Source organism: Bubalus bubalis, chromosome 8 (assembly GCF_019923935.1).
Source record: "Bubalus bubalis isolate 160015118507 breed Murrah chromosome 8, NDDB_SH_1, whole genome shotgun sequence".
In the NCBI taxonomy this organism is placed as follows: Eukaryota; Metazoa; Chordata; class Mammalia; order Artiodactyla; family Bovidae; genus Bubalus; species Bubalus bubalis.
In genome coordinates, this window is record NC_059164.1 from 44,152,385 (window position 1) to 44,166,054 (window position 13,670).

At 40.2% G+C, this 13,670-nt stretch overlaps 1 protein-coding gene across 1 annotated transcript in view; it reads right to left on the bottom strand.

Moving 5' to 3' along the window:
• Nucleotides 1–13,670, bottom strand: part of SLC26A5 (solute carrier family 26 member 5) — a 61,940-nt gene that overhangs the window by 32,487 nt on the left and 15,783 nt on the right. Inside the window, exons 2-4 of the mRNA XM_006053464.3 lie at nt 6,264–6,468; nt 3,909–4,048; nt 48–158 (exon numbers count right to left, since the gene is read on the bottom strand). Coding sequence (XP_006053526.2) covers nt 48–158; nt 3,909–4,048; nt 6,264–6,415 — 403 coding nt within the window. The 5' untranslated portion in view covers nt 6,416–6,468. The remainder of the gene's footprint in view (nt 1–47; nt 159–3,908; nt 4,049–6,263; nt 6,469–13,670) is intronic.

Sequence of the window (13,670 nt, forward strand, 5' to 3'; positions counted from 1 at the left end):
GGGAAATCCAAAAGGAAAGGTAGTAAAACATCAACTATAAGGTTTACCTATGGATACGTGTCTGGAGGTTCCAAAAAAACAATACATGATAACGGGGTAAAATGAAGAGTATAGGCCAAACACTGGAGGCACGGCTGCCAACATTGCAAAGGCTAAACCTGCGGGATTAAGACCAAACAGAAACGGGGAGATGATTAGAAAACAGCGGGCTCTGTGTATCTCTCTCCTGGTTCTTTATCTATGACGAACAAATGAAAACCCTGTTAATTTAAGCTGACGTGTCTCAGCGTGCCCACACTTCTGTCCCACTCCTACACAGAATCTTGTATTTGTGCTCAGAGAGTCCAGGCTGAGACAGTTTTCCTTGTCATTCCCTCTTCACCAGGAGTAGATTTTTTTCTGCTTTAATCTTTCCCAAATTAGATATGGGCAGAAAGCCTTCCTTGACTGGCACAGCTGTAATCTGCTGTTAATTCCCAAATGCCGGCTGCTTCTCCAGTGCGGTGCTTTGAGGGTTCTCCGGAGACCCCTTTTCAATGAGGAACTCCCAGTGCAGCATTCTCTGGCAGATGTAACACCCCTCCCCTAATCTTGGCCCCTTCCAGGTTCCAGGTCTTACACCTCTTTCAGGTTCTTTCTGCTGGGCAGCTGCTTATGCTGTAGGCAGTCTTCTTGGGCAGGTTACTTTCAAATGAGCCAAGCCTGGTTACCTCCCAAAGCACCCCGTAGTGCTTTAGCCCCAGGAAACTCTGCAAGTGCAGGCCACATTCTGCTGTTCTAGGTGGTTCACACCATTCCACCTGTAGATTTACTTTTCCTGCAATAGTGCCCACAAACTTCAAGGGACACGTGTCCAGTGCTCCAAGTGGTTCTGTTGCAGTCCTTCTTTCCTTCCTTGACTTTTGGCGGAGGGTAAATGCATAAGACTTTTTCACCTTTCTCTAGAAAATTCTTACTCCTAATCTAATGTCAGTCTCCTTGTCCCTCACATGCCCAGCTTCCTCATTCTCCTCCAAATCAATCCAACAGCCACTCCTGCTGATTTTACCTGTAAAACACAGCATGTATGTTTCCAATTCTTTCCATTTTTACAGCTACCATCTTTATCAAAATGGAAGAAGGTCCAAAAAAAGTTGCAGAATGGCGTTTCAGTGAAAACACAACTATGTAAAATCCTAGAATTTCTCTGAAGCATTTGTCTACGTGCTCACTGCAGCCATTTCCTGAAGCTCTGTCAGTCCAACTTGACTGAACGTCAGTCTAGATCCTATTTCCCACTTCAGATGCTGAGTTTACCTTTGCTCCTTCCCCCACCCTCACCTCTGCCTTTAAATACATCCCTTTCTCTGTCCTCTGGTGCTAAAATGGTTATGGAGAATGGTCCTAAGCCTGATTTAAAACTTTGTTTAACAGATTTAATAGATTCAACAACTCAGTTACTTGGCAAATTGAAAATCCAACTAATTGATCACAGGGGAATTTTTTTTTTTTAATTTATCATTTGGTAATTACTTTTCAGGAAACTGGTGAGGGAATAGTTCTTCCAGACAGCTAACCTAGAGGCTCCAAATAGGAAAAGGAGTACATCAAGGCTGTATATTGTCACCCTGCTTATTTAACTTATATGCAGAGTACATTATGAGAAACACTGGGCTGGAAGAAGCACAAGCCGGAATCAAGATTGCCGATGACACCACCCTTATGGCAGAACCTGAAGAGGAACTAAAAAGCCTCTTGATGAAAGTGAAAGAGGAGAGTGAAAAAGTTGGCTTAAAGCTCAACATTCATAAAACTAAGATCATGGCATCTGGTCCCATCACCTCATGGCAAATAGATGGGGAAACAGTGGAAACAGTGTCAGACTTTATTTTTTGGGGCTCCAAAATCACTGCCGATGGTGATTGCAGCCATGAAATTAAAAGATGCTTACTCCTTGGAAGGAAAGTTATGACCAACATATTCAATAACATATTGAAAAGCAGAGATATTACCTTGCCAACAAAGGTCTGTCTAGTCAAGGCTATGGTTTTTCCAGTGGTCATGTATGGATGTGAGAGTTGGACTGTGAAGAAAGCTGAGTGCTGAAGAATTGATGCTTTTGAACTGTGATGTTGGAGAAGACTCTTGAGAGTCCCTTGGACTGCAAGGAGATTCAACCAGTCCATCTTAAAGGAGATTAGCCCTGGGTGTTCATTGGAAGGACTGATGCTGAAGCTGAAACTCCAATACTTTGGCCACCTCATGTGAAGAGTTGACTCATTGGAAAAGACCCTGATGCTGGGAGGGATTGGGAGCAGGAGGAGAAGGGGACGAAAGACGATGAGATGGCTGGATGGCATCACCGACTCAATGCACATGAGTTTGAGTGAACTCTGGGAGTTGGTGATAGACAAGGAGGCCTGGCGTGCTGCGACTCATGGGGTCGCAAAGAGTGGGACACGACTGAGCAACTTTACTTGTATGCATTGGAGAAGGAAATGGCAACCCACTCCAGTGTTCTTGCCTGGAGAATCCCAGGGACGGGGGAGCCTGGTGAGCTGCCGTCTATGGGGCAGCTCTGAACTGAACCTAGAGGCTTGTCAAGCCATTATCCCCTTTTGATTACACTGAGTCACTGTTGCCTCTAACTGGTTTCCCTACATTCATTCTGGTGCCACTCCCATCAACCAAGTCCTTTCCCCACACAACAGTTCCAGAGATCTCTTAGCAAAAAACAACAACAACAACAACAAAAAACACCCAAGGGGAAAGCAAGCTGACAAGCTTTCACTGGACTCAGAATGGAATCCAAAAGATCCTATCGAGGCTGTGCAGACCTGCTGCTGCCCATCTGGCCAGCCACTGGCCCCTCACTCCCCACACTCCTAGCACACTGCCTTTCTCAGAATTCTTCAAACACCCAATTCTTTTCCTGCTAACTGCTTTCACACATGCTATTGCTTCTTCTTGAAATGTATTTCTCCTCATTCTTTATCTGCCTCCTACTCATCCTTCAGGTCTCAGCTCAATCTCACCTTTTTTTTCCCCTTATGTGGAAGTATGAAGTACTAATTTTTTAGATATCAGACAAGAACAGAGCTAAAGAATCCAATTTTATTGCAGCACTGTAAAAAACACCCCTTTACCACAGTGTAAGATTTAAATGCATATGCACAAGGGTACATATGATATAAAATGTAGTGAGGTGGCTGCTGCCCTGCCAAGTACTTCCAGTCCCTACTTAGGTCCTACTGCAATACTGGTCAATCTCACTTTCTCAATGAGGTTCTGTGACTTACCTACTTAAATTAGGTCCCCATATTATTATCATGTCAGAGTGCCCTGTATCTTCTTTCATAGTGTTTACCATCATTTGTACATAAACATTTATGTGTATTTTTATTTATTTCATGCTTCTCTCCCTAACTGGATAGTTAGTTCTGTGAAGACAGGGAGGGCCAGGTTACACACGTGTGAACAGATGAATAAATCAATGAGCATTTTCTTAAATTCTTGTATATCTATAAAATTATACAACTGCAGAGGAATTCAGTATATCATGGTACCTTATAATTAGATATGGACTTAGTCAAGAACCTTTTTTTAAAAATGGAGTATAGTTGATTTAAGGACAGCCCCTAACAACATGTTCATGGAGTTAGAAATTAACTTAGCAAAGGAAAGACAATGCCCCACCAGTTCCTAAATGTATTAATCTGTAAATGTATCACCATATTCTGCAACTAAAAGCTCTGAGGCTTTTAAAGGGTAAAATGTTTCTGAAGAATTACTCTAGACAGGAAAAGGTGCTAGAACAATGTGATAAAAATTATAAATTTAAAATCATGATGAAATTAAACAGAACAAAGTTAACACAATTGTTTGAGATGATATCAGAGGAAGAAAAAAATGAAATATATTCTACTGACCTTGAGGAAGCTGTAGCACCCCTGTGCTTATGCCTGAGACCAAGTCACCTAACACATACTCTTTGAATTTGTATGCAGGCAACCACTTGGTTATGGGGAGGAACATGTAAATGATATTTCGTATTTTCTTAGGAGTACATCTGGAAGGACAAAGAAATAGATAAATGAGAACCATTTCTGTAGAATTCACATCAAGGCATTTTCCCTTCCTTATAGTTTGGAACAAAAAAGAAAAATTCAAACTGGTGATGAGGGTGATTTTTCTATTCTGCAGAGGTCAGAGAGAATAGCTGCTTATTATTTTTTTTAGAAAATAGGAACATCTGAATTGGGTCCACTCTAACACTCCACAACTGACCATGAAAAATAAGAAAAAGTTAGTTTCAAAATAGTTGAGATATCCCAGAAACCATTATTTCAATAGGTGAAATCTTTAATGTGCTTTCTGTGTTGATGTAAAGTATGGGAAGTACTTACCAATTGAGTTAACTTTTGATTGTGGAACCACTGACCAGCACCTACCCACTTAGTTTTTCCTTTTCTTTTTTTTTCAAAAACATCTTTATTTTGTGTTGGGGTACAACCGACTAACAATGTGGTGATAGTTTCATGTGAACAGCAAAGAGACTCAGCCATACAAATATATGTGTTTTCCCTTATAAAATGAAAGGAATTCACACAGGTATTATGAGCTTTATAAACATGTGTTCAATGCTTTAGGGTCTTTGATTAGGTAAACTCAAAACACCATCCGTTACTGTAGCTGAGTCTATGCCTGGCTGTCTTGGTTAGGTGGAACACCGTGGTAATAAAACCAAGGCATTGTATTTAATCCCTGGATGTTTTAATTAACTTTGATACAGAGACTGTATTATGGGCTTTGGCCAGTCCTCTTGCTGGTTGATGCCTGTAAGAGTATAGACAGATGAATTCCATTATCACTGTGACAGTCTCAAGTCCTCTTAGTGACAAGGAAGCAATTTATTCCATTTAAAAGGATAATGAATTGTTGTGAAGTGTTAGTCGCTCAGTCATGTCTGACTCTTTGGGACCCCAGGGACTGGAGCCCACCAGGCTCCTCTGTCCATGGGATTCTCCAGGCATGAATACTGGAGTGGGTTGCCATGCACTTCTCCAGGGGATCTTCCCTACCCAGGGATCGAACCCGAGTCTATTGCATCTCCTGCATTGGCAGGTGGGTTCTTTACCACTAGTGCCACCTGCGAAGCGCATGCATGGTATTTTATATAGTGTCTTTAGTGATTAAAAGTACTTGGTAATTAGATGTAGAAGGATATTGGAAGCAAAAATGTAAGGCAACTATGACAAGAGCAATGAATCTGAGTAAAACAAACTAGATTTGATAGCAGTCTCCCTGTTTAGAAAACTGAGATATTAATAATAGCTACATTTATATAGTGCTTTCCATGTGCCTTGCACTGTACATAAATTAATAGATTTTAACCCCAGTAACCCAATGATGTAAACACTATTACTATTTCAATTTTTCAGAGGACGAAACCAGTGCACAGCGGATAGGTGGTTGGGATTAGGATTAAAACTCAGGTAGTCTTGACTCCAGTGTATGTATTTTTAACCTCTCATGATGTCATACCCAGAGCACAGGGTCACTGAGAAGCTTAAATGAACACAGCACAGGAGCTGTGGTCTCAATGGTTCAGGAGGCAGCAATCAGATAGTTTGCACAATGAGGTATGCAATCAGGCACCAAGGTATTATCAGTCTCAGGCCAGCCACATTACTGTATCCGTGTTTTCAAAATGAAGAGTCCCAAGACACTGAATGTCTTTGATAGCTTCAGTTGGGGACTTACATTCATAGATTCAAGGTGTTGGCACTAGAGTTGAAGCAGGAAAAAGACTAGAGTGGTTGGAACATTCCTGAAATGGAAGAGGTGGACATTTTTTCAGTAGGGGGAAGGATCAAGCCATTTTATTGAGGGGCTTTGGAGGAGACTTGACAGGTTAGGAAGACAATGAGATCCTATGTCTTTCTCCTGGCTGGGATCTCCCCAGCTTCACAGTCACTGAAAGCAGTGGATATTTTAAAGGTGTGTGGAGAACTGAAAAGTGGATTGTTTATATAAACCTTTATATGACATAAGGCATAGCTGGAATTTCATATGGTGAAATGCATAATAAAGCTTGTGTTCCATCAGACATCTACCACTGAATGTAGATGTGGACATCTGAATGAACCATGTGGACTGCTCTGCAAATCACGAGTGTTCATCATTTGTTTTTTCCTCTACATCATAGACTCTCTTTGTACATTTGACCTTGCTTCTCTCGTAACTGAATGAGAGAATAAAGGAAACAGGCTGAAAGAACATACGTGAATGCCTGTTTCAGCTTATCCCCGATGGAATCTGAAACCTTGTCCTTCTTGTGCAATCTTTCTTGGAGGACTGGATGACTAAAGATAGGTCTTTCCACATAGTACCGCTTGGTTGCTCCAAGGATTTCATTTTCTTCAGCATGATCCATAGTACTCTGAAATTATTCATCAACAGCAGGAGACAAGCATTTCCTGAGTGTCACTAAGGGAGAAAATAAAAACTCTATTTCAGATGCCAAAATCTTACAGATGATTGTTTCCTACCATCTCTTCCTGGCAGTGTTACTGTAAGTTCTCTAATGACTTTTTCATCTTTGAATACCCAGAGCACCGAACCTAGTGATCTAGACAGAGTAGGCACAAATAAATGAAAGGAAATTAAGGTCAATAAAAAACATATGACATTTCTTCCCAGGGCAATTAGTGGGTAATGTATATACTTTAAACAAAGGATTGTATTAAATTCAGTGGACAAATATTGCAGCAATTGGCTCTAAGTCAATATTAAGGAAACAGCGAATCAGGCTGACTCTAATAATTTATGTGTCAAAGAAACAGAAAAAGGAGCAAGACCAGTCCTTAAACTAACTCCAAGTTTCTTGAAGGTATATTAGCCTCCTTCCCAATTCTGTACTCACATATGGTTACTCCTTACATTTTTCTGTGGTTCAGAGCTGAGGCTTCTATGCGTGAGACTATTAGGATGACTGATATTTCTATACCTACATCTATCTACCTACTTATCTACATAATTTTTGTTCCTTAAACATTTCTTTTACTCATATGAGTAAAAGAAATGTTTAAGGAACAAAAACCCAATATGCTTCTGCACAGAGGAATATGTTAACTGCAGCTTTATGACAGTGAAAAATCAGAAAAAACCTAAATGTCTACATAAATTTTTGTATAGTCATAAATTGAACACTACACAGTAATTTTAATAAATGAACTAAATCTATATATGTCATCATCATAAACCTCAAAAACATAATTTTCAATAAAAGTGTATGGCACAGATGGGTACTTCAAGAATGGAAGTACTTAAAGTTTAAAAAACTTACAAAGCAATTATGTATTTTGTTATGTGCCCATATGTAGTAAATGTATAAAAGCATGCATGACAATGATAAACACTAAGATCAGGATGGTGTCACTTCTGGAGAGAAGGGGAACAGAAAGGGAGCTTCAACTGACAGTATCTGCAACGTTTAGTTTGTAAAAAGGAACTGGCACAAATAGAGCAAAATGTTAAGATTTGACTAAGCTATGTGGTAAGTAAACTGGTGATTGTGGTTGGTACATGATTCTTTGCAGTTGTAAATTTGAAAGATATATTTTATAATAAAAAAATAAGTGCACAACAACTAAAGCCATGGGTCCCAACTGAAGGAAGTAAAGGGCAGAGGAGTTGGGGGTTAGCATGCTTATGCTTAGCCGCTTCAGTTATGTTTGACTGTTTGTGACCCCACAGACTGTAGCCCACCAGGCTCCTCTGTCTATGGGATTTCCCGGGCAAGAATACTGGAATGGGTTGACATTTCCCTCCCCAGGGGTTAGCATGAGTTCATGGTTAGGTGCCAGTGTGGTAACTGCAGGTGGGTGCTGGATTACTGATGCTGACCAATATAATTTGCTCATGGTGAAAAGTTCAATATTCATCAAACTGAAATTACACTCAAATTTAAATCATGTTTGTGTGACCAACCAGAAAACATCACATAAAACAAACGCCTAGGTTCAAGGAGGTTGAAAATTTAAAAGTCTAGAATAAAAAGGAATTCTAGCAGTAAATGCAACCAAGTATCAATACTGATGATATGAAAAGATAAGCCTGAAGAAAGAGGATTCTGCAGCACAATTTGACTAAGACTGTACATCTTTTGTTTTAGAGTTAGCAAGACTGGCTTCTCATCTAACTTTTTATTTATTATTCCAGGAACTCATCAGAATACACAAGAATGGCTGGGCTGAGGTATGTGGGTGGGTTTACAGACAGCAACACTGCCACTCTGCCTTCCTTCTGCCCCCATCTCCTCCAGAACATCATGCAACGGCAACATAGAACCATCTGCAACTCAGGCCACCTACCAAGCTGCTTCCAGCCTCTGTGCCTGTGCCCAGAATTACATTCACTCTGACAAGGAATGCTGTTTCTTTTCCCTCACTCTCCTTCCATTTCCCCTACATTCTAATCATCTTTCAAAAGCCAGGTTTTGTTCTTTGCTTTCCTGAGTCCTTGCTCACCTCTAATCTCCCATGAAGTGGGTCTCTACTCACTGTTATGTATAATATCCTATCTCTCCCCACTACATAATTATTGGTTTCCTCTTCTAGACTGTAAATCCCTCGAGACAATACCCTGAATTCCCAGGACCCAGCTCAGTCCTTGTCTCACTGATGAACACACACAGTCTTTGTACTGGTGCATCATGATTATTGATAGTGTATGTCATGCTTCCTCTCTGTACTTCACATTATAGAAGACTAAGATTACTCTGACATTTTTATTTAAGTATTTTTCTGGAGACCTCTTCCTTGATCGTCTTCTAGCCTGTCATAGAAAGATAACTTCTTCCTTCACATAGCCAAAGAGAAAAAGATCAGGTAGATCTGAGAGAGGTCTCATAATATGAATCCCTATTGCAAAAATCTAGTTTTACCACTGATTTTACTGTTACTCTTCTTGAATTTGCCCAGTTGTCAATGGGATGAATTGCAATGAATTGGGATGTGTTATCGTAAAGTGCAGTAGTGACCAAACCTGCCCTCTCACCACAATGTTCTGGGCAAGGTTTTAAAGGATTGGTGTCTGGCCTCACTCTGAGCCTCCTGAATTAGGGTCCCATAGGTGAGGTCTGGACAGTGAGCATTTACTTCAGAGGGGTGTGGGCATGCATCCCTGTACTTAAGTACAGCAAACTGCTTTGAAGCTTTCAGTGCAACACAATAGGTCATGTTAAAGTGTAGCAGAAGAAATAAAACATTTCTAAAATATTAGACATCCTTATTTTTATTCTTAAAAGTCCTTTGGCTCCCCCCAACAGAAATTCCTCATTTACACCTATTACTATGAAGGTCATTTATCATTTCCTCATTTCTCTTCCTCCTAGAACCTCAAAATTCTTTCTACCTCCTTAAGCATGGACAGAGGAGCCTGGCAGGCTACAGTCCATGGGATCGTAAAGAGTCAGACACAACCGAGCATGTATGCAGGTTCAGGTTCATTAAGCAGGGCAATTATATGCATGTTTTAAACGTCCCCAGGAAGATTCAAAACATCTTTTGAATCTGGCTTTCAATTCTCCCTAAACTTGGAATCTCCTCAGGTGCTTTTTAAAAACGTCAATGATTGGGCTCTACACCAGACCAATTAGCACAGAGCCTCCCAGCAGAGCCTCTGGGAGGTGGGGCCCAGGCATCTTTTTTAGCGCATCCTAAGATGAATCTTGGAGAAGGCGATGGCACCCAACTCCAGTACTCTTGCCTGGAAAATCCCATGGACGAAGGAGCCTGGTAGGCTGCAGTCCATAGGGTCGCTAAGAGTCGGACATGACTGAGCGACTTTATTTTCACTTTTCACTTTCATGCATTGGAGGAGGAAATGGCAACCCACTCTAGTGTTCTTGCCTGGAGAATCCCAGGGACGGGGGAGCCTGGTGGGCTGCCGTCTGTGGGGTCGCACAGAGTCGGACAAGACTGAAGCGACTTAGCAGCAGCAGCAGCAGCAAGATGAATCTAATGAGCAGATAAAGTTAAGAACCACTGGTTTATAACCTAAGACAGACATGTATATGAAAAAGACATCAGAAAATCACAAATAAATATTTGAAAACAAAGCCAATTATAAGCTTTTAGGAAATTAATAATGAATCAGTGACATGATTAAAGACAGATGAGATTTTTTTTAAAGTAAATTTTATAAAATGACATGTTTGCTGTAATTCAACATAACTTTTATATATATATATACACATAAACACACAGACACCATGATATAATATACTTGCTGAAAAATACATGAAGTAAGTTATGAAGAGGAATGTGAAATGTAAGGAGATGATTTAGCAGTAAAAAATGTATCTGCATTTGCCATTTTCGTTCTGGGCACTGGTTCTCAGCCCTGGCTGCACATTGGAATCATCTGACTCTACTGCCAGCAATTCTGATTTAATTGGTCTAGGGGACAGGCAAGGATTGAGATTTAAAAGCTCCCCAGGTGATTCTTAATGCAGTCAAGGTTCAAAACCACTGACTTAGGATATGGCAATATATACACTCACACCTACCTATCAAACCAAACAAAAAGAAGGAAGCTGAATAGGGTATAAATAAATTGTGTGCAATGCATTATATTACTATCTTTGCTTATGTGTATCTTTGAAATGTTTAATAAAAACTTACAAAGGAGAGAATTATCAAGCTTGGGTTTCTACAGAAAAGTCTTATTTCTATTCTTATATTCTCACAACAAAAGGGAATTGTGTGTAGGTGGGCAGTGCAAATGCTAACATTTTATGAAAATGCTAAAGAAAACTGAAATCTTAGTTATTACAAACATTCAAGTTTTAAATTAAGAGCAAATATTGAAAGAATTTAGACCCCAAAACATTAGATGAACTAGGAAAGCCTTAGCTATGTACTCTCTGCAGAGTTGCCAAATAAATTATAGGATGTCTAGTTAAATGTGAATGTCAGATAAGTAACAAATGGTTAGTGTAAGTATGTTCCAAAGATTGCATCCTTATATTAAAATTTTATTCTTTATCCCAACTTAGTTACAATTGAGTATCTTATATTGTCCTTTGCTAAATCTGGTAACAAATGGCAACCCACTCCAGTGTTCTTGCCTGGAGAATCTCAGGGACAGGGGAGCCTGGTGGGCTGCCGTCTATGGGGTCGCACAGAGTCGGACACGACTGAAGTGACTTAGCAGCAGGTCAGGAAGAGACACAGACAAGAGGGGACTCTCAAACTCTTTTGAAGTTTTAGGATCCTGGCTACAATTTTTGTCTTCCTTGAGATATCTATTTGGAAGTTCAAAGATGTCTCAACTGAGAAAGGAAAGGACTGCTGGGAAGAGTAAAGAAGAGGATGTTATAATGAAAGATGGTCCTTTGGGGGAACTTTGTATGCTCATCCCAAGAATTAAATAACTAAAGCCTTGAAGGCTATCAATAACCACTTTATCAGAAGAAGAGGTTATATATCAGAAGAGAGGCAAAGTAACCAAGGGACCAAGGCAGGAGATCAAATGACCAGATGATTATCTGACAGATAATGAGCTTCCACTTTGTGGATAGTCATTATAAATCACCAAGTTGTAAAACTAAGTATATAAACCCTCACATGAGAAAAGTTTTCTGGATAGACCTAAGGAACAAGCCTTCTGACAGAGTCTCCAACAGAAATGCTAATAACAGAAAAGCAAATTGATCTCGATGTAGAAGCCCTGTTTTTCAAAGCTATGAAAGAAGGGATTTAAAAACAATTTAGAATACTTTCAACACTGATTTCTAGATCTGAAAGTAATTTTGTAAACCATCCAGTTTAACTTCCTCACTGTGTAAATGTGAAAATGAACTCATCTACACTCACTTGACTTATCCCAAAATATTTTCAAAATGCAAACCTTGCTTCCTATTCAAAGTAGTTTTAAAAAGCACACATATTTATAAATAAAAATGTAGTGACAACATTTTTAACTTCAAACTAAAAGCAAGAATTAGTTGCTTGCCAATAATGAAGGTTCACTATGGTTTTGTGGAAGATGCTCCAAACTGAAGGTTGGGGTAAGGGTCTGGCCCTAGTTCTGCCTCTCAAGCATTCTGAGCTGTTCTATGATATTATCATAGGGTCAACTAGACCAGTCACAACAAACTTGGAAGCACATTGAAATGACAAGGAGAGCTTAAAAGACCACAGATTTCTCCTTGAAATCACAAGGAGAACTTAAAATACCTCTGGAGACTCTGATTTAGTAATTCTGGAGTCTGTATTTTTCAGAGCCCACAGAGAAAGATTATAGTTCAGAAAAAATTTTTCTTTCACTTGTGACTTTTGCAATCTTCTCTTTAAAGGAATTTGGAAAAGCTGCTTCCTCTTTTCTATACCTCTGGGACTTTTAGCATAACCAAGATAAACTCCCTGCTTTTCCTTTTTAATGATCATGGATTAATTGAAGTGGCCCAACATGTGGAAAGAGCCAAGGGCCCAATAATCCCTGCAAGCTGGTCCTGAATGCAGACTGTAAACTCTGTGAGGACAGCATGATTGTCTGAACACCTAACACAAAGCAACATGCGGCTTGCAGCCTGAATGCTCTCGGAGTGTTTGTGAGTGGTGGGGGCCATGGTTGCTGGAGGATATAGCCTGTGGCTCTTCCCATCCTTTCTCTCTTCTTTTGTAATTATCCACCTCCCATTCAATTCCTAAGCCAAAGGATTTCGCATTCTGAGACGTAACACCTTATGGTAGGCTTTGGGTTCAGAAGGACTATGTTGGAGGCTGGAACTGTCATTTCATAGGTGTGTGCATTCTGCAAGCCTTCATTTGTTTATCCATAAGTGGCAGTCAGGAGCACAGGCTGTAGATTCTCTCAGACCAAAGTTCCAGTCCTGGTGTTCCCTCTTGCTGGGACATCGAGCAAGTTACCTGACCTCTCTATAAATAGAGTGACCCTAGTCCTGGCTTATGCTTGCTGTCCCAGAGCAATTATCACTTCCAAAGTGTCCTGAGCTGGAAAATAAATTATGTTTCCTTCAGATTCTTCAGCTATACCACTCGGATAAAATCATTATAGATCTGTGAAAATAAATTAGAAAAAGTTTTGGGCTTCCCTGGTGGCTCCATGGTAAAGAATCTGCCTACCAATGCAGACCAGTTTGGACCAGATTGATCCCTGGTCTGGGAGGATCCCACATGCCGATGAGCAACTAAGTCTGCGTACTACAACTACTCAGCCTGTGCTCTAAGAGCCCAGGAGCCGCAACTACTGAGCTCACGAAGTTCACAACCTAGAGCTCATGCGCCACAACAAGAGAACTCATCGCAATGAGAAGCCTGCTCACAGCAAGAGTGGCTCCCACAAGCCACGTACGGAAAAAGCCCTCTCAGCAACTAAGACCCAGCAAAGTAAAAAATAAATAAATAATAAAATTATAAACGTAAAATGTTTCTAAAGTACTTCAACTGGGGCCTGGCACACAGTAAGTGCTCAGTAAATGTGACCATTATTATTGCTACTTTGAGCAGTGTACCTGATTTCCTGTAATCTCCTTGCTCATTTGTAAATGGGGATAATGATTTTCTTCTGTCTGCATTTAACTGTCATTTTGAATCACCAACACATTCACAAGGTTCGAAAATTCACGTGTAAGAAGCATTAAAGTGACGTTATACTACCAT